General features: G+C 42.8%; 1 protein-coding gene across 3 annotated transcripts in view; it reads right to left on the reverse strand.

Moving 5' to 3' along the window:
• The window catches only part of LOC120552233 (disco-interacting protein 2 homolog C-like), an 86,992-nt gene that overhangs the window by 20,844 nt on the left and 42,381 nt on the right, over window positions 1-23,767 (reverse strand). For all 3 annotated transcript variants that reach the window (XM_039790085.1, XM_039790083.1, XM_039790084.1), the window contains 15 exons: window positions 22,422-22,531; window positions 21,854-21,956; window positions 21,599-21,663; window positions 21,327-21,420; window positions 20,989-21,108; window positions 17,711-17,825; window positions 16,542-16,681; window positions 11,875-12,011; window positions 10,682-10,890; window positions 6,644-6,758; window positions 5,464-5,665; window positions 5,195-5,295; window positions 2,475-2,555; window positions 865-988; window positions 387-508 (listed from right to left, as the gene is read on the reverse strand). In XM_039790085.1, coding sequence (XP_039646019.1) covers window positions 387-508; window positions 865-988; window positions 2,475-2,555; window positions 5,195-5,295; window positions 5,464-5,665; window positions 6,644-6,758; window positions 10,682-10,890; window positions 11,875-12,011; window positions 16,542-16,681; window positions 17,711-17,825; window positions 20,989-21,108; window positions 21,327-21,420; window positions 21,599-21,663; window positions 21,854-21,956; window positions 22,422-22,531 — 1,838 coding nt within the window. The remainder of the gene's footprint in view (window positions 1-386; window positions 509-864; window positions 989-2,474; window positions 2,556-5,194; window positions 5,296-5,463; window positions 5,666-6,643; window positions 6,759-10,681; window positions 10,891-11,874; window positions 12,012-16,541; window positions 16,682-17,710; window positions 17,826-20,988; window positions 21,109-21,326; window positions 21,421-21,598; window positions 21,664-21,853; window positions 21,957-22,421; window positions 22,532-23,767) is intronic.

Genomic DNA, 23,767 nt, shown 5'->3' on the forward strand with positions numbered 1-23,767 from the left:
CTTAGATACCTTTTTATATATTTTAATATTAGATACAAGCAAGGGAAATAACAAAAGGACGTTGATAGGACTTGATAAACAATCATTATCTTTGTCCCAAAGGCTGTCCATGCCTAGATTTTAGTTCATGAAATGACTTGTAAAAATGTTTTCATATAAGACAAAGCCTTTATTGATCCTTTATGGATATATAGAGAAAAGTAAAAACCATATAATTAGAAGGAGTGCATATAAAATGAAAATAAGAATAGATGAGACTACTAACTAATGGTGGGTTAGTAGCAGCAAAGTCCCCAGAAACTCGACTTTAAAAAAACAACATCCATTGAAAAAAAATCCTCAAAAACAAAAAAGTAGTATTTTATAGTATTTTTACGGTCCCTGACCTCCACGATCATCTTGACGGTGGGCAGGGTGGTGGCGATGTTCTGAGGGTGGGGCGGTCGCACCGTGATGGGAACACAGCCGGCGTACAGGGAGCCGTAGAAGGCTGCGATCAGGTCAATACCTGCAGGACACACACACACACACACACACACACACACACACACACACACACACACACAGGCAGAGAGGTGTCAATCAATTCAGTTTTGTCCGATGTTCCTAATCTGCGTGTCTGCGTGAAAACGTTCTTCTGTAAATTTTGTTTCGTTTTATTGGTTTACACATATCCAAATACTACAGATTAATATACACATATATACAATCAATAAAAGATGGAGAGATGCAAAAAACCCTGAGGGGGGGGCTTAATCTGGGCACCCTCCAATGCATAATCTAATTCAAATAGAAAGAAACTAAAATATTGATAAGAAAAGAAAAGAGAAGAGGGGAAAAAAAAAAGTGTGTATCCTCTCAGACCTGGAGGGTAGACCAGAGCGACGTGGTCTCCTTCCTGGAGGCCGGCTCTCTCCATCAGCAGAGCAGCCACGCGCTCCGCCCTCTTATGGAGCTGTAGACAGGTGAGGGAGCTGGACACCGCCCCCTGGAGGAAGGGAGGGAGGAGGAGGAGGAGGAGGAGAGAGTGATGAGAGGAAAGGGATAGATGGATTTTGAAAGTGATCAACTTTGTACAACAAGAACCTTATTATAAGACATACTGTAAGAGGCTTTATTGTCATTGCACCGTCTGACAGTATTACAGCGAAATGACGTTGGCACTCCCTAAGTATTAAAAAGCACAACAACAATCACAACAAACACCTAAAATGTACAACAACGGGCAAAAATCCTTGATTATGCGGGAATTTGCAAAAATTGCGGTTTGATGAAAAAGAGAGAAAAAAAGTGATCCCCCAACAGCCTGCTTTTCGATGATGTTCACGTCGTGTAATTACGTCACTTCATAGCGTTCCCATGGCAACAGGGGGAAATGGCTGCTCTTGTGTGAAGTAAACGCAACATTTTTCAACTTTCTAAGATATATTTGACTTTTTTGCAACGAAAATGCGGGGATTATGAAATCGTGTAAGCCCCGCATATTTTGCACAGAAATCGGCAATTTATGCGACGAAAGTGCGGCGTGTTTGAAAAATGTTAATATGCGGACTTTGGCATGATCGCGTTTTTCTGGAGGGATTGAAGAGCAAGAGGTGAAAATGTCCCAGCAGTAGATAATGCGCATCACAGATAACAGATTAGGTATTGCACACAGCAGCCTCAGTAATAAATTGTGATATGAGATTAGGAACCATTTAACAGCTTCACTGCTTGGGGGAAGACTCCTTCATACTACTTACTACTACCTCCTTCATTAGTTATCTCTCCCCCTGACCCAGTTTTCTGTTAAGACATTCCCCGAAACTCTTTCATGATGCACACCACTAAATGTCTCTTCAAAACCGAGCTGCAAGAAGAACAACTTAACAGCCTTCTTATTTTTCAGCAATTTTGTCCGTAGCACTTATCACTTTTCACTGAAACATGTATGGTAAAACTAGGGCTGGGTAACGTTCAGATATTTTCAATATCGGTACCGTTACATATACCGTGACTTCGATACCGGTTCCTAAACGATACCAATTTTATAAAACAAAAATAAATAACATTACGGCAAAAATCTTTTATTTATTTTTCAGCTCCTACTACGTGAGCCCGGTCTCTGTGTAAAGACAGCCAATCAAAGACATTATTAGATCTTGGTAGAAGCATGCTGCATGCTGATTGGCTCACTGACTCTGATGAGATCTACTCCTTAGGTGTTGAACTTTGGTATTAAATGACAAGGCATTTTTCGGAGGCAATTCGGACTGTGCCTAGAAAGTATCGATTATGGTACCCAGCCCTAGGTAAAACTGTCATATATATAATTTGTTAAGATTTTAAGACACCGCAACATTTTATCTGACTTAGATCATAGGACATGTGTGCTTATTTATGGTTTTAAAATATCTGCAGCTAATAAAAGAAGCTGTGGCACAGCTGAGAGACTTAATAATATGTAAGGTGTGGTCGGTGGTGCGTGTTGTTACCCGGGAGCTGAGCAGGGTGTAGAGGATGTGGTCTGGTGTGGTCTGAGCTCTCCACTGCAAAACCTCCGACAGGAACAGGAACTGAAAAACACAGTCGGAGCTTAAGGGTTAAGGACTTCATCACAGTGGATCATGTTTTCTTTACATCCAGATCCATTTTGTTTTTTTTGCAAAACAGATCTTATTCCTTCACACATTTCCCTACATCTTGAAGTTTAAAAATAAAAAAAAAAACCTGGCCCTGATTGGTGCATCTGAACAGGGAGTGTCGGATTTTTGCAAATCGGAATACAGGCTGTAGATGGTGCAAGAGGAGCTGGATTTTTTTTTTTTAAATGACCTGCTTCATGTAGTTCTACTGGAACATAGGGTCAGTTTCAGCAAATATGACAGAAAGTTAGTTTTATAAGTCTTACCTACTGCATCTTTAAGAAATCTTTCTGATCTAAATTCACTGAATGAATAACAGTAAAGATGCATCAAACAGGTTCCCAGAGGCCAGAACATGATGTGATTCACTGAGAATTTCTCCAAACATCGGCACTTGAAATCAGCACTTGAAACTGCACATAAGACACAAGTAGTTAAAGTGCTCATATTATGCTTTATGTTTTTTCCCTTTCCTTTATTGTGTTATATATCTTTTTTTGTCCACGTTATAGGTTTACAAAGTGAAAAAGCCCAAAGTCCCCAAAGGGACTTACCATCTCCAACAGAAAACCCTGTTCACCAACTGCTCCAAACAGCTCTATTGTAGTCCAGCCTTTACTTCAGAGACAGACGTGGTCACTTTGTAACACACGTTATAATGCTCGCCTAGCTGCTAGCGTGGCACGCCCTCATACTCTGCTTCTGACTGGCTAGTAGTCCTTACCTAGGTACTGACAGGGCACGCCCTCATACTCTGCTTCTGACTGGCTAGTAGTCCTTACCTATGTACTGTCAGGGCACGCCCTCATACTCTGCTTCTGACTGGCTAGTAGTCCTTACCTAGCTACTTCGCATGTGCAACTCCCAACAAAGATGGAACAGAAGTGAGATGCCTCACTCTGTAGCTAAAACAGAGAGCTCAACACACAGGGTGAAAAGAGGAGCTGCAGCAATGTGCAGTACAACAAAAATATGGTGTTTTTTTTGAAAATGTAACCATATTAACCTTGCTGGTATAACCTCTAAACACAATTATGAACCTGAAAATGAGCATAATATGAGAACTTTTTACTTGTATGCAGACAATACTGGAGCTGTCTCATCCATGTGTGGTTCAGGATTAATAAATCTTTAGTTTCATCCATTATATTCAGCAATGTGGCTGCTGATAGTGCATTACTTTTTTACTACAGCAGCCAGGTCTCTGCCTTTTATCCAGAACATTAAAATGGTTCAATCAATACCACAGAAAGTGAAAATTTGAAAGCGGGTAAGAAACGACCTGCCGATGAGTCAAACTGCCTCTGAAGTATCAATTCATGACCATTTTACTGATGCAGCAAATGGAACCTTTTCTTGAAACAAGCGATGGGCCTGTGTCAGCTGCTAATGACTGGAAAATCAATCGGAACTCCTGACAAAGTCAAGAGTGTTAGCAGAATTAATTCTCTAAAATGTCAACTTCTCAATCAGGAACTAATCAAAACATTCTTGACTTTCACTTGACATGTAGTTTATAAACTTCTCCAAATTTTGGAAAGTTTCATGCAAACGAGGCATCCAAAAATCCTCATATTGGAGAAACTGGAACCAGAGAATGTTTGGAGGTTTTCATTTGGAAAATGATTTAACCACACAGATTACCCGTCATTGGCCGCCGCGACAGCGATTCGGTATCGTTTTCACCTTGTGAGACTGCTTGTGTGTGTCGTCATGGCAAAATGTGTCCCCTGGAGACACTTACTGTAGCGGGAACTCCCACGGAGGCATTTTGAGTAATCTGCTAGGTGTTCATATCTCTGCAACTAGACTTTGTCACTGCGATAGCGTCGCGACCGTGCAAGATGCAGTCAGGAAACTTTATAGGTGTGTAGTTGCGATCAAAATGAAGACTTAGTTAAAAAAGGTTGTGGTTGTGGCCAGGTTGGGTCGAATTGGTAGGGCATTCGCACATACAGTATACATAGAGGTTTATGCCTCGATGCAGAGGTCCAGGGTTCGAGTCTGACCTTTGACGATTTCTGGTGTCTTCCCCCCTCTATCTCCACTTTCTCACCTAGCTGTCCTGTCCATTAAAGGTGGAAAAGCCCCCAAAAAATGATCTTTAAAAGAAAAAAGGTTGTGGGGTTTGCCACAGGGGGCAGGGGGGGTGTGTTTTGAGCTATTGTTTGAGGCGTTGTGAGAGTCCCGTACAGTCAACGGGAAACATCACTGCCTCTATCGCTGCCAAAAGAAGGTTTTTAAACACTATGAGGCTAAAAAATCAAAAATAAGCATCGAACTGCCCGGGAGTTTGTGGTAACAGCTGAATGTTTCCTGCAGCAACAAAGCCCTCGCTATGTCTCCTCGTCTCTTTTCTTTCTCTCTCCCCTGTGAAATAAAGCTGCCTTCAAGTGCCGTCGGAAACGCCGCTATCTACAATCGATCTGACGGAAAACCCTAATTGTGAAATCTAAAGTGCTATTGTGCTTTGTTGGGGGATGGGGGTGGGGCTGGGGGTTTAAGAACACAACAGGATGTCACACAAATGGGCCGTTTCATTGAATGCCCCGTAAGTGTGTGAGTCCTACCTGGTCGTTGTCGTCAGTCTGTCCCAAATCTCTGCCGCTGGCCTGAGCGATCCTCTTCCCCGACACCAGATTCCCCACCATCACAGAGGCAGGTCCAATCTCTGCAGCGCACACGCACACACACACACACACACACACACACACACACACACACACACACACACACAGAGACACACACACACACACACACACACACACATATATTAACAGCTGTGTTCAGCAATGAGCTACAGGACCAGCGCGTTCCCAGACCTGTGAACACCTCCCACCTGGCTGTTTCTGCCGTGGTTTGGGCAGGTTGGTGACGCAGGTGTGGGGGCACATGAGGACGTTGCAGGGGTGCAGCCCCCCCTCCAGGTACAGCTGCTTGATCTCTGACAGGTGGATGCCGCCCAGAGGAGTCTTAGGCAGCGTGTTGGCTGGTACCAGAGCCAGGCAGAACACGCCCACCCCGTGGATACTGTCAATAGCCTGGGGAGAGAGAGAGAGAGAGAGAGAGAGAGAGAGAGAGGGGGCAGTGGAATTATCCGCTGCTAAGGAATTATTGTAAAATTATGGTTTAGGAAACATGTAGTCCCAGGTTCAGTGATTTCCCTGACTCCTTCCGTATGTTTACTAGGGGACACATCACAAATACCGAATATATCAAAAAGAATATTTTCTGTTATTATCGTGGGCTTGGTCACAGCTTCAAGAGTTATTTTAAGACACTGGAAAGCTGCTGTATCTCCTAATCTGAAAGACTGGACTAATGCAATGGTGGAGACAGCATCTTATGAGTCTATGCTTCACAAACTGTCGGCTAACAAGGAGGATGGGATGACCTCTTGGGATCTTTTTTGGACCTACACAAGGGCTAATGAAAACTCAACCTAAGAAAGCAGAGACTAAATACAGCATAGCTTCTTCGTCCTTCTGTAGACTGAATTTCCCCCTTATATTTCTTACTTCTTATTTTTAAAGTTTTATTTTTCCTCCGTGACATGTCGTATGTTTATGCCAAGATTCCGAAATGTATGACCAACCCTGTACTTATATACTCTGCTACTAAGAATTCAATAAAAATTGAAATGAGAAAAAAAAAAAAAGGAAACGTTGTCCAAACGAATTAAGTACGACCAAATGATCTAAACAACCACGTCCATGGTTTAATAAACAACTACAATTCAAAGTTTCTCCACAAACAATCAGGCTAAAGCACCACTTTAAATCTTGTGTTTACCAGGGATGTGCCTATAAGTTTATTTGAAAAAAATCATAAAACATGACCAATCGACTAAAGAAATCTTAGTGGAGTAAGACCAAAACGACTGACTAGACGACTAATCGACCAACAGGGGTCAGCCCTAGTTGGGAGAGAGTTTGCATTGTGTGAGTTTTAGATCCTGCTGGAAACATAGTGACCCAAGAACTGAATCTGGTCAAAGTAACAGGTGAGATGTGACGTACCTGCAGCACGCGGCTCATCCACTGGAAGCTGTCCTCCTCGGTGGAGTCGGGTCTCTGCTCGGCCACCACCACGATCCTCTCGTCCCTCAGCACGGTCACAGAGAACACCGCTATCCTGCAGGAGCGCAGGAGAAACAACAGAACTCGCTTTCACCTTCCGATCTCCTTCATGTGTCTATTTCAGTGTACTGTAGCTGTTACTGGCCATAATGCTGGCTCACATACTGGGTATACTGTCATCAAAAACCCTATTCATCATACATCAAATGAGTCAGGTTGTCTGTGAGACCAGATCTAATACTTTTTACTTTAGGTTTTTACTCTTGTGACGAAACTTCAAAAAGAGATCAGTGAACCTGAACTTTCTGGAAGGCTCCTAGGAGGCTTTGTGCTGGGGAGAGACATGGTGTTGTCATTTATACATATTTTTATTTGGTTTATGGTTTACGGTCTATTTTGTTGAAAGAAAAAAAAAATCGTTAATCACAAAAAAGACATCAGCGATCAATTATCAGCATGAAAAGGGAGTCCGCAACATTTCGTCACGATACACAAAGAGCCCCAAATATCTGATTTAAAATGTGATTCCTTTAAGATCTTCAGGTTTTAAGTGTTTGCTGTCACATCAGAGGAGAGCAACAGGTCTAGACCTACTCTATCTGTAAAGTGTCCTGAGGTAACTTCTGATTTGACACTATGAATAAAATTGAATTTCGTTGACTTAATCAATTATTTTATTTGAAATGCACTTCGGCAAAGCTGAAAACAGGTCTGTTTTTCTAAGCTGTATATTTTCACAATATAATTTAGTTTTCATCCCTCAAATTTTTTTTTATAAAATTATAAAGGTCTTACAGACTGGAATTGCCACAGTATATGACATCACAACATTCTATGACACATCAAAAGAACTAATGGCCAATCAGCTGCGAGTTCGTGATGACGTCACGAGTGAGGTCACGAAACGTCCCCAGAGGAGTTTATAAGTAGAACCCATGTCGAGTCTTTAAGTTCAGCTGGACAGCTCTGAAGCTCGGAGCTGAGCCGGTCGGAGCCTCTGCTCCAGGCTGCTGGAGGCCAGCGGCTTCGGCAGAGACGGCTCGCGAAAGCAGTTGGTCTAGGAGGCCTCCCTGTCTGAAGCCGCTGACCTCCAGTCAGCCAGAACAGAGGGTCCGACCGGCTCTCCTCCGAGCTACAGAGCTACCAGCTCAGTGGGCAGGGATCAGGGACCAGGGTTAGTGGTTTAGAAAGGTAGGTGGGTTAAACAACCAAACCAAATAACCAAATACAGACCGATCCCCAAACAGACCCCAACCGGTCGTGGCGTCCACCGAGAGTCAGGTTCTGTCAGGTTTCTGCCTGTTAAAAAGCAGGTTTTCCTCCTTTGTCGCACCAAATGCATGATTTTGGAGGGAAATGTTGGGTCTCTGTAAATTATAGAGTGTGGTCTAGACCTACTCTATATGTAAAGTGTCCTGAGATAACTTCTGTTATGATTTGACACTATGAATAAAATTGAATTGAATTGACTTAATCAATTATTTTAAAATGATCTGATGAAAACAGGTCTGTTTTTCTAAGCTGTAGGTTTTGGACATTTTTGGCTGCCAAAATGGCAGCATAAACAGTCAAGTCACAATATAATATCTTGAAAACAGCTGTGATGAATTCTAATCACAGACTTAGAGATGTTATTAATCTCGCTTTGCCCTACCCTCCTCCAAAGCATGCTGAAGGAGGGTTTGGCTAACCCACATAGCATTCGGGGATAGGAGGAAAGTGTTCTCTGGTTTAATGGAATTTCTTTAAACCAATCACAATCGTAATGGGCGGTGCTAAAGTCCGCACAGAACGTGCGAGAGAAAACTCCGATTGGACAGATAGTCTAGCTAGCTGTCTGGATTTACCCCGCAGAGATCTGAGGAGCAGTTAACCATAGTCCTCACAAATCCACCGGATTTAAAATTCCAACACAAAGAAAGCGGAAGGAAACGGAAAATACATGCATCCGGTGGAATTTCAGAAGTGCAGACAGATTACAAAGTCTACCTACTCCAATGGACCTTTTTACTGACTGTGCCTGAGCAGACGTTAACCGAGGCTCTGCAGTATATACAGTAACAGAGGGAAGGTAAACAGGCTAAAAAACAAAAAAGTGTGTGCGGAGAAGAGAAGGAAGGATATTACACATCAAACAATCCGACTAAAAACACTCGGCTGATTTCATCAGAACGTATGTTCAGTAAACAGACGACAGGAATAAAAACATGAAGAGATAAACAGAAAGAAACCAGAAAAGACAGCCCAAACACCACACACATATACCAAAAAATAAAAAAAATAAAAAAATAAAATCAGTACAGCCCTTAAAGGGATACGCCACCGTTTGTTGAAATAGGGCTCATCACGGTCTCCCCTAGCTGTAGATAGTTTTAGTCCGGTGCAACACCGGCAGCGCCGCCGCTAGTTAGCTTAGCGTAATGAATGGAATCCTATGTTGCCGGTTAGCATGTTGTGAGTAAAAGTGAGCCAACAAAAGACAAAAAAACAACCTAATTACTTGCACGGAGACAAAAAATGCGTTGGCCCACCTATCTACAGCCAGGGGAGACCGTGATAAGCCCTGTTTCAACAAACGGTGGTGTATCCCTTTAACTTTCCCCTGCTTTACATTTCATCTGTGAATCAAACTTGCAATTTGCAATAAAATACCTAATACCTAATGAAATCCTATTTGTTAATTTTAAAAACACATTTTAAATAATTTTTTTCTCACGGAAATGTTTATGTTTCTTACATATTGTAGTTACACTGTGGATTGAGCATCTTTCTATAAAACTAATCTTTACAAAAAAACAATCTAATCAGTTTTAACTTGATATGTCTGAACAAATGAATCCTTCCTTTGTTCACTTCTCCAGAAGCTTGCATCTTAAATAGCTCTCTGAAGTGTAACCAGAGCCTGTCGAGTGAAAGATGGATTTCCTCCTCGGCGGCCGTGGACACGATTAAACTTCACTCTATTCCCGTTTCTGGATTCGTCCAATATTGCTGTACTTTATTAGATTAATAAGAAGCGGGGGGGGGGGGGTTAGGATCATTTGTCATTCTGACAGGGAACGTGCCAGTGTTGGACATCTGGCTGCTTTTCAACTGCTGTCGCTGGGATTTTGTTAAAAACTATAAATATGACTTTAAACCTGACTTCTAAACGCTGCCCTGGGTGTAGGGCTGGGTATCGCTCATAAATATTCCATACCGGTACCCATACCAATTCCTAAACGATACTTTTTTCGATACCAACATTAGACATTACGGCACAAAACTTTTTTATTTATTTTTCAGCTCCTACTACGTGAGCTCCGTCTCTGTGTAACGCAGAGCTTTTCCTGCGTGTCTCTACGACAGCCAATCACAGACATTATTAGATCTTGGTCGAAGCATGCTGTAAGATTCACTGCTTAGGTACTGAAATTGGGTATTGAATGACGAGGCATTTCCCCCCCCCCCAATCTCTTTACTGTTTTTGTTAGTGACATTGGCATAAACACAGCTTTGTACAGATAAATGGTAACAAAAGGAGCTTCAAACCCATTTACTGGACCTTCCACACACCTGTCTCCAGGTCCCTATAGCCCACCCACAAAAAAGAAAACAAAAACCCAGCACTCATACTCTCTTAGACTTGACTCGACACGCGCACACACACACACACACACACACACACACACACACACACGGACAAATCAAAAAAAAAAAAAAACATACAAGAAAGGAGGGAGGGCATTAGCTCAGGACTCAGTTAAGACTGGTCAGTTTCTATCTAATGTGCTGACATGGGCTAAAAAGGGATGCCAGATTTTGCGGAAAGTCTTAAGGGAGCCTCTTAAAGAATACCTGATCTTTTCAAGCCTTAGACCAGGCATTTTTCGATACTCGATACTTTAGAGGCAATTCGGTCGGTGCCTAAAAAGTACTGAATTGGGCACCCGGCCCTTACCTGTGTCCCCTGCTCATGGTGTAACAGTCTCTCCTCACCTGCCCCTGTAGACGAACTTCATCGGCTCCACCGCCAGCGCCGTGGCAACGATGTCGTCGGCGTTGTGCCTCCGCCCGCTCACCATGATGAGCCCGTCCATCTTGCCGGTGATGAAGACGAGGCCGCCGGGGCCGATGAAGCCCAACAGGCCGGTCCGCACAAAGGCGTACTCGCTGACCAAACCCCCGCTGGAGCTCACCGGGTAAACCTGCAAACAAACACACACACACACACACGCACGCACGCACGCGCGCACACACACACATGTGCACACACCCACACACATGCACACAGACAGACAGACAGACACACACACACACAGACACATGCACACACACACACACACATGCACACACACACACACACACACACACAGGCACACACACGCACGTTTCAGCTGCGAGGTCGCCATGGCAACAGGCCAGCGCTACAGCAGAGCTGCATGTTAAAATCAGATGCAGATATTTTTAACTTGGGACTTTTATATTGATAATGTCACGCTGCTGCTCTGTAAAGGGGATTTTATGGCTGCAGAGCAACATTAAAGACACATTGCAATATTACAGAGATTAATATCCCAAATCCAGACAAAATCATTCTCTAACCTCAAAACAGAAATGCTAAACATCCATTTTTAAGTCTGATTTTATGTGTTTAAGTCACAAAATCTGTTCTTACAACATGTGAAACCTCTAGTTAATTAGAAGAGAAGAACTGACTGTATTATATACAGTATATATGATTGGTCTGTGAAACACAACAGGCAGATAATCAACAAAACGACACAGTCAAATTACCAGTATTTTAGAGTGAAAACAAAATGAGCTATTAGCTTTTAGCAAAATATTCTCCAAACAATTAATAATGAATAAAGTAATAAAAAATTATGGTGAATTTCATCAGGAGACTTCTATCTGAAATAATCTGCAACATTTTTGAGAATGGATTCATTTTTTTTAAGTAATTTCTTTAAACATAAACACTTAAAATTCTCCGGTTTTAGCTAGTTAAAAAAAAAAAAAAAGTAAACTCTTTTACGAAAAGCAAATTGGTTTGGGGCTGTTGGTCGGACAAAACAGGACATTTGAAGAAGTCACTTCAGGCTCTGGGAACTTGAGATGGACATTTTTCGTTATTTTATAGACCAAACAACAAATAAATAATCAAAAATAGACACAAATAGCCACCTCACCTCAAAGGTGTTCTTGGTCATGCCGGTGAGGCCGTAGTAGGAGGTGCCGGTGGCGATGGAGCAGACGCAGAACTCCCCGATCTCGTCTGTCTGACAGAGCTGAGGGATGCCTTCTGGTTTCACCACACACACCAGGCCTGGAGGGGGCGAGAGACACAGAGACAGAGAGACAAAGAGACAGAGAGACACACAGAGAGAGACAGAGAGAGGAGACAAAGAGACACAGAGACAGACAGAAAGACAGGCACAGAAAGAGAGACACACACACAGAGACAGAGACACAGAGACAGACACAGAGACAGAGAGATAGACACACAGAGACAGACAGAAAGATACAGAGACACACAGAGACAGACAGAGAGACGGACAAAGAGAGAGAGACAGACAAATAGAGAGAGAGACACAGAGACAGGGAGAGACACAGAGACAGAGAGATGGAGACACAGAGACAGAGCGACAGACAGAAAGATACAGAGACACAGAGAGAGAGACACAGAGACAGAGCGATAGAGACACAGAGACAGGGAGAGACACAGAGACAGAGCGATAGAGACACAGAGACAGACAGAAAGATACAGAGACACACAGAGACAGACAGAGAGACGGACAAAGAGAGAGAGACAGACAAATAGAGAGAGAGACACAGAGACAGGGAGAGACACAGAGACAGAGAGATGGAGACACAGAGACAGAGCGACAGACAGAAAGATACAGAGACACAGAGAGAGAGACACAGAGACAGAGCGATAGAGACACAGAGACAGGGAGAGACACAGAGACAGAGCGATAGAGACACAGAGACAGGGAGAGACACAGAGACAGAGAGATGGAGACACAGAGACAGAGAGAGAGACACAGAGACAGAGAGAGAGACACAGAGACAGAGCGATAGAGACACAGAGACAGACGGACAGACAGAGAGAGAGAGACACAGAGACAGACAGAGAGACAGACAAAGAGAGAGAGAGACAGAGACAGACAGACAAATAGAGAGCGAGACACAGAGACAGACAGACAGAGATACATAGAGACAGACAAACAGAGAGAGACAGACAGAGACAGACAGACGGACGGACAGACACGACAAACAAAGGGTTAACAACTTTGAAATCTCTTCTGTTCCCGTGAATACATTTCTATTTTAACAAAGTTATTTTTTCACACAGGGAAACAAATGGCGCTCCCACCAGAGTCCACCCAACATGCACCTGTCTGTGGGAATAAATATCTCAAAGTAGGTTGTTCTAACCCAGCTGTGTTTGGTTCAACCTAAAACCAGGTGACACGAAGAACTGGGTTAAGAAGAGAAGACCTGAACAACAGGAACTGGTGCCAGCACGATATTCTTAAAGCTGTGGTATCAATGTGGGATTTTACTGGCCGAGTGGTGCAAAGTAACTAAAGTAGGGCCGGCTCATAATTCCAGTTAATGTTAATGCTAAAATTGCACTGTAATTAAAAGGGAGAAGAGCTTATTCATTATTTTACCTACTGTTAAAAAAAAATAAAGCAAATACAGGCTTCTCTTTTTGCACTTGCTCTCGGTTTACTTTAAGTTTTTATTTTTGTATTCCTCCTGAAAGTGACTTTATTTTGTGGTTGGATTGATAGCCTACATCTGGCTTCAGGTGGCACTAAAAATTCATTTTACTTGAACAGTGCAGTGTTAAACAATTTTAATAAATAGAGATTTTGAACCTTATTGAAATTAGTTTTTTTGTAAATTGTTAATAAAAACCTCAAAACAAGCTTATTACGGAGGGTCCAACAGAGTTTAGTGAAGCTCACAGATTACTTAATTCCTCCATTAATTGAGATTCTCACGGTGTGTGTAGTTCCCGTGGTGAACACTGGGTGGTGTGAGTACTCATTACCCCAGTGGAAAAACATTTACAGGAGACTCTCACAGAAAGAAAAGTTCTTTTTTGTGTTTAATTTCCAGTGTATTTATCTGTATATTTTCCTTGAGGAAAGGTTTTGTGATATTCAGCCTAACCTTACTAAACAGTCTCTCTAATGTGAAGTACATTTACAACACAGTAAGTACACATTAAAGGTGAAAGGTACGATTAAGGTTGTAAAATAAGAAGAGGCTCAGCACTTGTTAGAGCGTGTTAAGTGCTGTGGTGAAACTACAGTTACTCTCTCCAAATATACACAATTAAGGAGTCCTGGAATTTATATTTGATATTACTCATTCAAATCAGCATTCTTTTCATTCAAACACCATTGTAAATCCATGATATTGTTGTTAAGTACATGTTAAGAATACTTTACCTATGTTATTGTGTACTTATTATTTATTTGAATGTGCTAACACACACTAATGATTGCATTGCAAAGTGAAGAGCTAAAACAGTTTAATTAAACCGTTAAACATGTTCTGTTTCTCTTTGTCTTTTTATGACACTGAACTGAACATTTTTTTTGCATGGATTCTTTTTATAGACCTTGAGAATATAATCAATGTTGACATAAAACGCTCGTTGCAGTTCTAATTAAGCGTACACAACAGATTTAATTCAAGCGTAACTCTCGCCAAAATGCAACCTAGGGTCTTTTTGTGAACGTACCCGATGTCAAACTTTCGTTTAAAAGCATAATTAGGGCGGAAGCGCCACTTTTAAGATTGACCGTATTCTCGTTTTCGGTCAAATGGCCTTTTGAACGGGAGCGCTAGGGGCACTACTGTGATCGCATCAAAATCAACATTTTTAAAACACTGATAAGGCTCGACACAACATGAGACTTTGCTGGATAGTATCACCAGGGGCTCTACACATGAACTCAGCATTGAGAACATGGTTTGTGTGCACAGAGTTTACTAAAAAAGGTTTTAACAACTCACTGTAGCTGTTGGTTTTTACACTCGCCGCCATCTCGCCAGTCAAAAAGTATCGATTTCTGAATGCAACGTGACAGGGAGGAGAGTAAAGATGGAAAGCTCCTAAAGCTTGGTTCCATATACTGTAGATGCACGGATAATCCGTTGTTTTGTCGTTAGGGTTAATCAATATTGACCTTGAAAAGGAGCCTCATATAAGAATGACATTTCCTCTTATGGAGTCCGTTCATTCGCATTCGGAGATTGATACTTTTTGACTGGCGAGATGGCGGCGAGTGTAAAAACCAGCAGCTACAGTGAGTTGTTAAAACCTTTCTTTTTAGTAAACTCTGTGCACACAAACCATGTTCTCAATGCTGAGTTCCTGTGTAGAGCCCCTGGTGATACTATCCAGCAAAGTCTCGTGTTGAGTCGAGCCTTCTTAGTGTTTTAAAAATGTTGATTTTGATGTGATCACAGTAGTGCCCCTAGCGCTCCCGCTCAAAGGGCCGTTTGAAAACGAGAATACGGGCAATCTTAAGAGTGGCGCTTCCGTCCTAATTATGCTTTTAAACGAAAGTTTGACTCGGGTACATTCACGAAAAGACCCTAGGTTGCATTTTGGCGCGAGTTACGCTTTCAGTCCATGACATGTCAGCCAAAGTAATGATGTCAGCGGTGTCTGTGGATTCTTCACTAGGACCTGAACAGATGATGCATTATGTCCTAAAAGCTGTTTTATGTCCCGTGTTACCTTGTTAAACTACCTGTGTGACGTTGTCCTCAGAGACCAAACTGAGTTGATGAGAATGGATTGCAGCCATATTGACAATTCTCCAATCTTTGTGTTATTTCAGGTGCTTGAAGCTCTTGAAAAACGTAAAGCTGATCCCACTTAACTCGCTCAGTCATGAGGAGAGAGAACGCTCGCAAAAAATTGGACATTGATGAATAGGAGAGGCCGCACATTTACACACCCTTAAAACTCATTTTACGATTTAATGGACTTAATGGATTTTTTTTTGCCATTCAGAGCATGACAACACTGGAGGCCGACAGCTTAAAAGGGATAGTTCCGATTTTTTTGAAGTGGGGTTGTATGAGGTACTTAGCCCCTTTTATACAAACATTTCAAAAAGCTTTGAGGCCTTTAACTTTTGTATTCAGAGCACATTAGGTGGCCACTGACACTTGTAAATATTAAAAGGATAGACTGGATCTTTTGAAGTGGGGTTGTATGAGCTACTTCTCCATAGTCGGTGTGTTAGCTGCAGTAGATGGCGGTCGGCACTAGGGCTGCACGATATGAGGAAAACATCAAATTGCAATTATTTTGACTTATATTGTGATTGCGATATGATTCACGATATTGGAGGGAATGATCATTTTTTTATTTTTCAGGGTTTCCCCCAGTGTTCCGGTGGTCCACCAGGCCTAAGACCCTGGGAATACATTTTTTTAATGTATTTTTAAGACTACAGTTACAGTCTGCAGTTCGGTTGGAAAAATTAGACATAGTCATATTATCTCCAGTTAGCTTTTTGCACTGACTTAATGTAGGGCCCTATGGAATCTGTGTTTAGCTTTTTTAAATTCTCAATTTGCTGATTCCGTCCATAATTCTGTTTGGGGGTGCCTGAGCATTAAGGAGCCTAATAGTGGCGGGGTAAGTACTGTTACAAAAGCGGGATGTTTTGCCCCTGAGACTTTGAGCTCTGTAACCAGAGGGCAGTAGTTGGAAGAGGGGCCTGGCAGGGTGGGAGGTGGAAGCAGGCAGGAGTACCGACACAGAAGCTTCACGTCCTGCTGTGGGGCGGGGCAGAGAGAACACAGAGTGACGTACCTCCTGGTGTCACAGTGCCGACGTCCTGTACGGTGAGCACCGAGAGGCGTTCCTCTGTGTCCACCCTGACGACCGAGTAGGTCAGACCCTGCATGGACAGGACGCCCCGCCCCGGAGGCTGACTGCTGTCCTCCACCGACCTGAACACAAAACACACTCATACTGTCATTAACCAACGTTACGCGGCGCTAACAATACAGCGAACAGAGCCCGTTGTGGGAGTTTTTGACTGAGCGTGCGGTTATTTCATGTGCACACTTGCATATCATGATGTATAAATGTCCATGTGTATGTGTTTCTTAAATATCAGCTGACCAGTTGTGAAAAAATTAAAAAAATGTAGTATCGTAGACGTTCTTTGTCTCGAGTTCAACAGGTATAACTCTTGAGCTTACATTGAAATGGCCTCGCGTGTTTAACTTGCATTTCAAACGGCATTTTTTTATTTATAACTATTTCTCCTTTTTAAGAAATGAATAGTTCACCCAAAAACCATAGAAAGTGTACATAGTATTCACCTTTCTATAGGCTCTCTATGGTCCCAGAAAAAAAGTTTTCTATCAAATGATGTTAGGAAGAGCAGAGCGCTGAAAAATTAAAGCAGGTCAGTGCAAACGGACTTTGAAAGACTTGAACTTGCTAAACAACGCATTTTTATTCAACAAATTCCTTCACGGGAGCATAATACAACAACGTTTTAGCGGAAATGGTTGTTTGGATTTCAATGAGTCCATGAATGGATACAAGACCATCGGATAATGCGGCCTTTAGGGAGTACTGCATTCACTATATTGTTTTTGGGTGAACTATTTCTTCAAACACACCGAGTCCTTTGCTGAAACTGGAGATTGATAATTAAAACTTCCAGTTTTGCTGCTGCTTCAGTATTAAACTTTAAAGAAGTTATTGCAGCTGTGAGACAGCCTCTTCGTGTTACTTCCGCTGTGTGCTGGAGAGGCAAATAAACCGGACTTCTTTGTGAGAATGTGTATACAATACATGTACGAATATGTTTACAGGATGTACTCTCCGTGGATGCATTTGCACAGGTGAATGTGTGTGTTTGTGAGACTGTTTGCATATTTGTGCTCGTGTGTTTGCATGTTTGCATAATCTGTGTACGTAAAGCAGGGTTGAGAGAGTGTGTGTGTGTGTGTGTGTGTGTGTACCTCCTGATGGCCACCGTTAGGGCCTCGGGCGAGCTGGCGCAGGGACAGATGACGTCGGCTCTCAGCCCTTTAGTCTGAAAGACGTTGAGGAAGGCGTCGCAGGAGGAGATGGACCCTGACGGACAGAAACCGAAAACAAGCTGTCACACAAGTGGTTCATTTCAGGGGTTGAATTTCGTTTACTCCTGACATGAAACGAGAACCCAAACGGCCAATTCTACGAGGGTCTAAAAAGAGTCCCGAAAGACATTCTTGTGTTACGACGCTTTGTGAATGTTTTTATCCTAATTAACTACATTACTGATGCCCTTTTTTTTGGGAGGCTGTACCCGGTGGAGGTGGGAGCCAGAGGCTTTGTGGGCAGATCGACATCACACCTGCTCAAGGACCTGGGACTACGTGGAGCCACACTGAGCAGATCCACCAAAGAGCTGTCTGAGGAAGCTGAGAAAGCAAGCCACTGGCTCTGGCTGAAACGACGAGACGAGTCTCGGGGAGTAACATCCAATTAGGTTTTGCTGCAGGGGGTGTCAGGGAGACGTCCCTGTTCACTGCCCCCGCCAGCAGGAGATGTTCTGGGTTAAGGGGCGAAACGTCAATGAGCGGTGGTCCCCAGCTGAAGACCCAGCAGCAAAACCTTGCGGTATGTGGTCAGGTTTAGGCCTGCCTCAGGGAAGAGGACGCCCCTGCCGTGCACAGTCCACCTCAGGCACCGTTGGAGGTGCGACAGGCCTAAGGCCCAGCAGAAAGACCACTTCGCTGTAATGAATAATTGTTTTCAGTGCACTGTAGAAATCTGATGCTACTTTATGGTGTTTGTTAAGGTTATGGTGGCAGCACAGTCATAAGCAGGGACCATTCTGAAATAATCCCATTGGCAGTGGTGGAAGGAGTACTCAGATGTAAAAATACAGGTTTTAAAAGTTAAAGTCCTGCATTCTAAAGGCTACTTAAACTTACATTGTGTAATTTTTTTGAGTTGATTCTTAGCAAAAAAAACCTTTGTTCTTTCCCAAATATGTGCTCATTCATGTGTAATTACTACGGAAGAGGATTAGGCCCACTGGTGAAAAATTTATTTGAGTTTTAAACTCAGAATTCTGAGAATTAAGTCACAACTCAAATACATTTTTCACCAGTGGCCCTTATCCTCTTCCATAAATTACTTCCACCAACTAATCAAAGTATTCTCGTAAGCATAGAATCTGCCATTCAGAATCATTCAGAATACATATACGAGCGACTCGCTCGAATGACGGCCGCCATGTAGCACCTCCATCTTTAAAGTACGTTAGCCAAAGAGGGACATACCTCCGCATTTCGCGCTTTTAAACTCAGTGGCACCGTGACGAATGCCAGGGGGAAATTACTCGCCAGGGAAGTGAAAAAGAGAACTAAAACGACAACGCGACCAATTGGAGTGGCTAGAACAGCTGCGTGTAAACAATGGAGATACTAAGAGCTAATTTCAGGTTTGGCCATCGTAGGAGTTGAAATGCGCTCAGAATGGGAGGGGATAGAAAGTAATATTCAGTTGGTTGCCATATACAATTTCACCGCTAGATGGGAGAAATTCTTACACAATGTAGCTTTAAGTAAAAGTATTATCAGCAAAATGCACTTGTATTATGAAAAGTAAAAGTACTCGTTCTGCTGTATAAGGTCTCCTGTTATCTGACATTATTAGCTTGTTAACACTGAAGCATCATTGTTAGAGCAGCATTAAGCTGTTGTAGCTGCTCGAGGTGGAGCTAGTTTGAACTACTTTATAAACCGTTTTGTAAGTAGTTTAGTCCAACCTAGGGCTCAGGCCCTCCAATGGCTCACCGGATAAATCTGAAGCGTCTTCAGATGATTAATTAGAGTAGGAAATAGGAAAACAACAACGTTCTGATAAACTACTTTTTTTATTAATATCTTTTGGACTTTTATCGAAATTTTGCCTCTTTGAACCTCGAAAATTCATTAAAGTGCTCATATTATTCTCATTTTCAGGTCCATAATTGTATTTAGAGGTTATATCAGAATAGGTTTACATGGTTTCATTTTCAAAAAACACCATATTTTTGTCGTACTGCACATTGCTGCAGCTCCTCTTTTCACCCTGGGTGTTGAGCTCTCTGTTTTATCTACAGAGTGAGACATCTCACTTCTGTTCCATCTTTGTTGGGAGTCGCACACACAGTACCTAGGTAAGGACTATTAGCCAGTCAGAAGCAGAGTGTGAGGGCGTGCCCTGACAGTAGCTAGGTAAGGACTACTAGCCAGTCAGAAGCAGAGTGTGAGGGCGTGCCCTGACAGTAGCTAGGTAAGGACTACTAGCCAGTCAGAAGCAGAGTTTGAGGGCGTGCCCTGACAGTACCTAGGTAAGGACTACTAGCCAGTCAGAAGCAGAGTATGAGGGCGTGCCCTGACAGTACCTAGGTAAGGACTACTAGCCAGTCAGAAGCAGAGTATGAGGGCGTGCCCTGACAATACCTAGGTAAGGACTACTAGCCAGTCAGAAGCAGAGTATGAGGGCGTGCCCTGACAATACCTAGGTAAGGACTACTAGCCAGTCAGAAGCAGAGTATGAGGGCGTGCCCTGACAATACCTAGGTAAGGACTACTAGCCAGTCAGAAGCAGAGTATGAGGGCGTGCCCTGACAATACCTAGGTAAGGACTACTAGCCAGTCAGAAGCAGAGTATGAGGGCGTGGCATGACAGTACCTAGGTAAGGACTACTAGCCAGTCAGAAGCAGAGTATGAGGGCGTGCTACGCTAGCAGCTAGGCGAGCATTATAACGTGTGTTACAAAGTGACCACGTTTGATTTCAAAACTGCTCCCAGCTGCATCACATAACACACAAGACTGAATATTCACTGTGACGGATTACCAACGTCAAGCAGGGTTCAAGTCTCTGCAAGCTGAAACTCAAATGAACTGAAACTAATTGCAGCCTAGAACATAGAAAAAAATAACTTGTTGTGTAAACAATATGCAATTTGTAGTTAAAGGGCAAAAACGTGCATAACTGATGGTTTTGGAGCAGAAAATGAAAGATTTTCCTGATTTCTGACTGTTATAGTTCAGTCTGGTTTCCACTCCAGTCAGTCTGACTCAAATCCATTTATCATACCAAATGTGCGGCGATGGACACATCCTGCTCTATTCCTGTAAAGTGACCCAGTTCCCTGACTTCCCAAGAGACTTTATCTATTTCCCTGACATTCTCTATCTCAAAGCCGCCTCTCTAAACTCCCCCACGCTAGTAAAAAGTGAAAAGGGTGCCCTTACAGGGGTTTGATCCGTCGGCCACCAGCAGCATGCGCAGCGAGCTCAGGTTGATGTCTTTCTGGTCTTTGTGGGCCACCAGAGCCCAGTGCATGTCTCTGGACTTCACACACGCTACCTTGGCTGCAGGGAGACACGCACACACACACACACACACACAGAGAAAGAGAGAAAATTAGCATTTAATCTATTTGACAAACTGACTGTTTGACAGACAGGTGAATGGAGTTGAATTGACTGAGCTGAGTAGCAGGTGGGGAGTGTGTGTGTGTGTGTGTGTGTGTGTGTGTGTGTGTGTGTGTGTGTGTGTGTGTGTGTGTGTGTGTGTGTGTGTGTCTGACCTTTGTACTGGCAGACTTTCTGGATCCATGACAGAGGGTTGACCTTCATCAGCGAGTAGGGCACGCTGATCACGTGCATCATGTTCATCACACTCTGCACAACACACACACACACACACACACACACACACACACAAATGAACATTTAAGACTGAAAGGATTCTTTTTCTTTTACTTTATGGGCCCCTCCCCACATTCCACAGCTATTCATTCCCCCCTCCCCCCTCCCCCCTCCCCCAGTCTGACACCCCTGTCTAGTAGGCAGGTCTTACCGTGAGGATGCCGTTCCACAGGCCCACGTCCTTCTTAAAGTCCAGAACGTTCACTATGGTCTCCGCTACAGACAGAGAGGGAGAAAAAAAGGGATCAATCACTCAATTATGACCTGGAGGCTGAGCAGTGTGTGTGTGTCTGTGTGTGTGTGTGTGTGTGTGTGCGTGTGTGTGTGTGTGTGTGTGTGTGTGTGTGTGTGTGTGTGTGTGTGTGCGTGCGTGCGTGCGTGTGTGTCTGTGTGTGTGTGTGCCTACCCTCGGTGTAGCTGCAGGACTGGGTGAGAGCCTGGCAGTGTGTGAGCAGAGCGATCCTGGTCACCGTGACTCCCAGCACGCTGCCGTCCTTACAGGTTTTATACTGAGAAAATAAAGAGACGGATCAGTGAAATCAGACGAGACGGAGGCCTGCGCTACCTGTCATCAAGGTGCACTGTGTCCAATCCATCAACTAATTGATTCATTTCCTAATCATTTCATTCCTAGTGTACGTTAAAGTATTGTCAAGTGCTGCCTTTGCTGCTTTACTTAACCAAATTAAAATATGGAGATACAGCGATGACAACTGAGTAGACACTTAATACGGGAACTTATATTAAATAAAATACGCTACTTTGTTAATTCAAGACTACAAAGTTCCTTTTTTTTATGTTGCATACATTTTAGCCACATTAGTAATTAAATCTCCAGCAGATGCAGCAAAGACCAGCAAAGAATGTGAGTTGGAGTCAACAGACAGGCTGAGGTCCCAGCTTCTGTTGAAGTGTCCACAATAAAAAAACAAAAACAAAAGAAGACACTTTATCAGCTGAGCCTGTTAGCTCACCTCTATGTAAGCAGTGTCGTTGTTTGCATCTTTGATGTGAGGGAACCAGTCTCTGGGAGGTTTGGAGAGGTGCTTGGACTCTGTTACAAACCACAGCAACTTGGGCCAACCTGCAGAGACAGAGAGGGAATATTATTATTATTATTATTCATCTGAATAATACAACCAGAAAAAAAAAGACCCAGTTGTTTCACGTCACCCAAAATAATGAGGAAAAAAAAGAAGGAACTACAACAATTCACATATTTCTATAAACATGCAAACACCTTCATTTAATCTCAAGTACTGTACTAAAGTAGAAAATACAATCTGAAGAAAAAAAATGATACAAGAACATTGAAAAAATGGACAAAAAAAAAAAGATTTAAAGGTGCCCTGCCATACAAAACCATTTTTACTTGCATTTTTGGAAATATGTTAGGTCCATATGTTTGTGTTATGTTGTGAATGTGAAAATGAACTGCTACCTCCTCCGTCAGCTCTAGCCACTGAAAAGAAATAAGCAGAGAAATCAGACCAATCACAAAAGCGGGTCAGTCTGACATCATGTTGCCTGAGCTCATTACTATTCATGAGCTGGGTAAAGGATTGGGCTGGGTAAAGGATTCTGACAGTCAGGCTCTCATTGGCTAGCTGTTAGCCAATCAGATTCAAGCAGCTTAGCTTGTTGAATATTAATGAGAACTGGCAGAAATCGAGCTGAGTCTTCCTGCAGGCTTTCTATACCACGCTAGAATGGCTTGAAACAAGGTAACCAAGGCATTTTTTCCACAAAAAAATGTTACAGAGTCCATGGTAGAACTTCAGACATTACCACAAAGTCATGAAATACGTGCGGCAGGGCACCTTTAAAAAGGTGGGAAAAAAAGAACAAAAACATCAAAAAAGTACAAAACCCCCATGACAAAAAGATCGGAAAAAGTGACCAAAAAAAACTTGAAAAAAGGCAACAAAGACATCGGGAAAAGTGAGAAAAAGTGTCAACCAATTTTAGTTTTAAATTTTGACCCAGAAAAACCAAAAGTTGCAGGTCGACAGGAAGACAACACAAGGGTTAAAACTTTTTAGAGATGCGTGGTTCTCACCGGACGACGCTCCAAACATATGATGATCTTATAGACCATGATGCATTGCTGTAGGTTAAACTACCCAACTGTATATAAAGAAGTTCAAATGAGCCCAACCTTAAACATCTACAGCAGGGAAATGCAACGTACCCATGAACGCAGCAGTAATATTAATCCAGAAACATCAGACAGAAGAGGAAAACACTGACGGGGAACATTTTACTGCAACATACACACTTTTACTGCTGAGTATACTTACATACCGGTACGTTTATTTAA

Source organism: Perca fluviatilis, chromosome 22 (assembly GCF_010015445.1).
Source record: "Perca fluviatilis chromosome 22, GENO_Pfluv_1.0, whole genome shotgun sequence".
Classification (NCBI taxonomy): domain Eukaryota; kingdom Metazoa; phylum Chordata; class Actinopteri; order Perciformes; family Percidae; genus Perca; species Perca fluviatilis.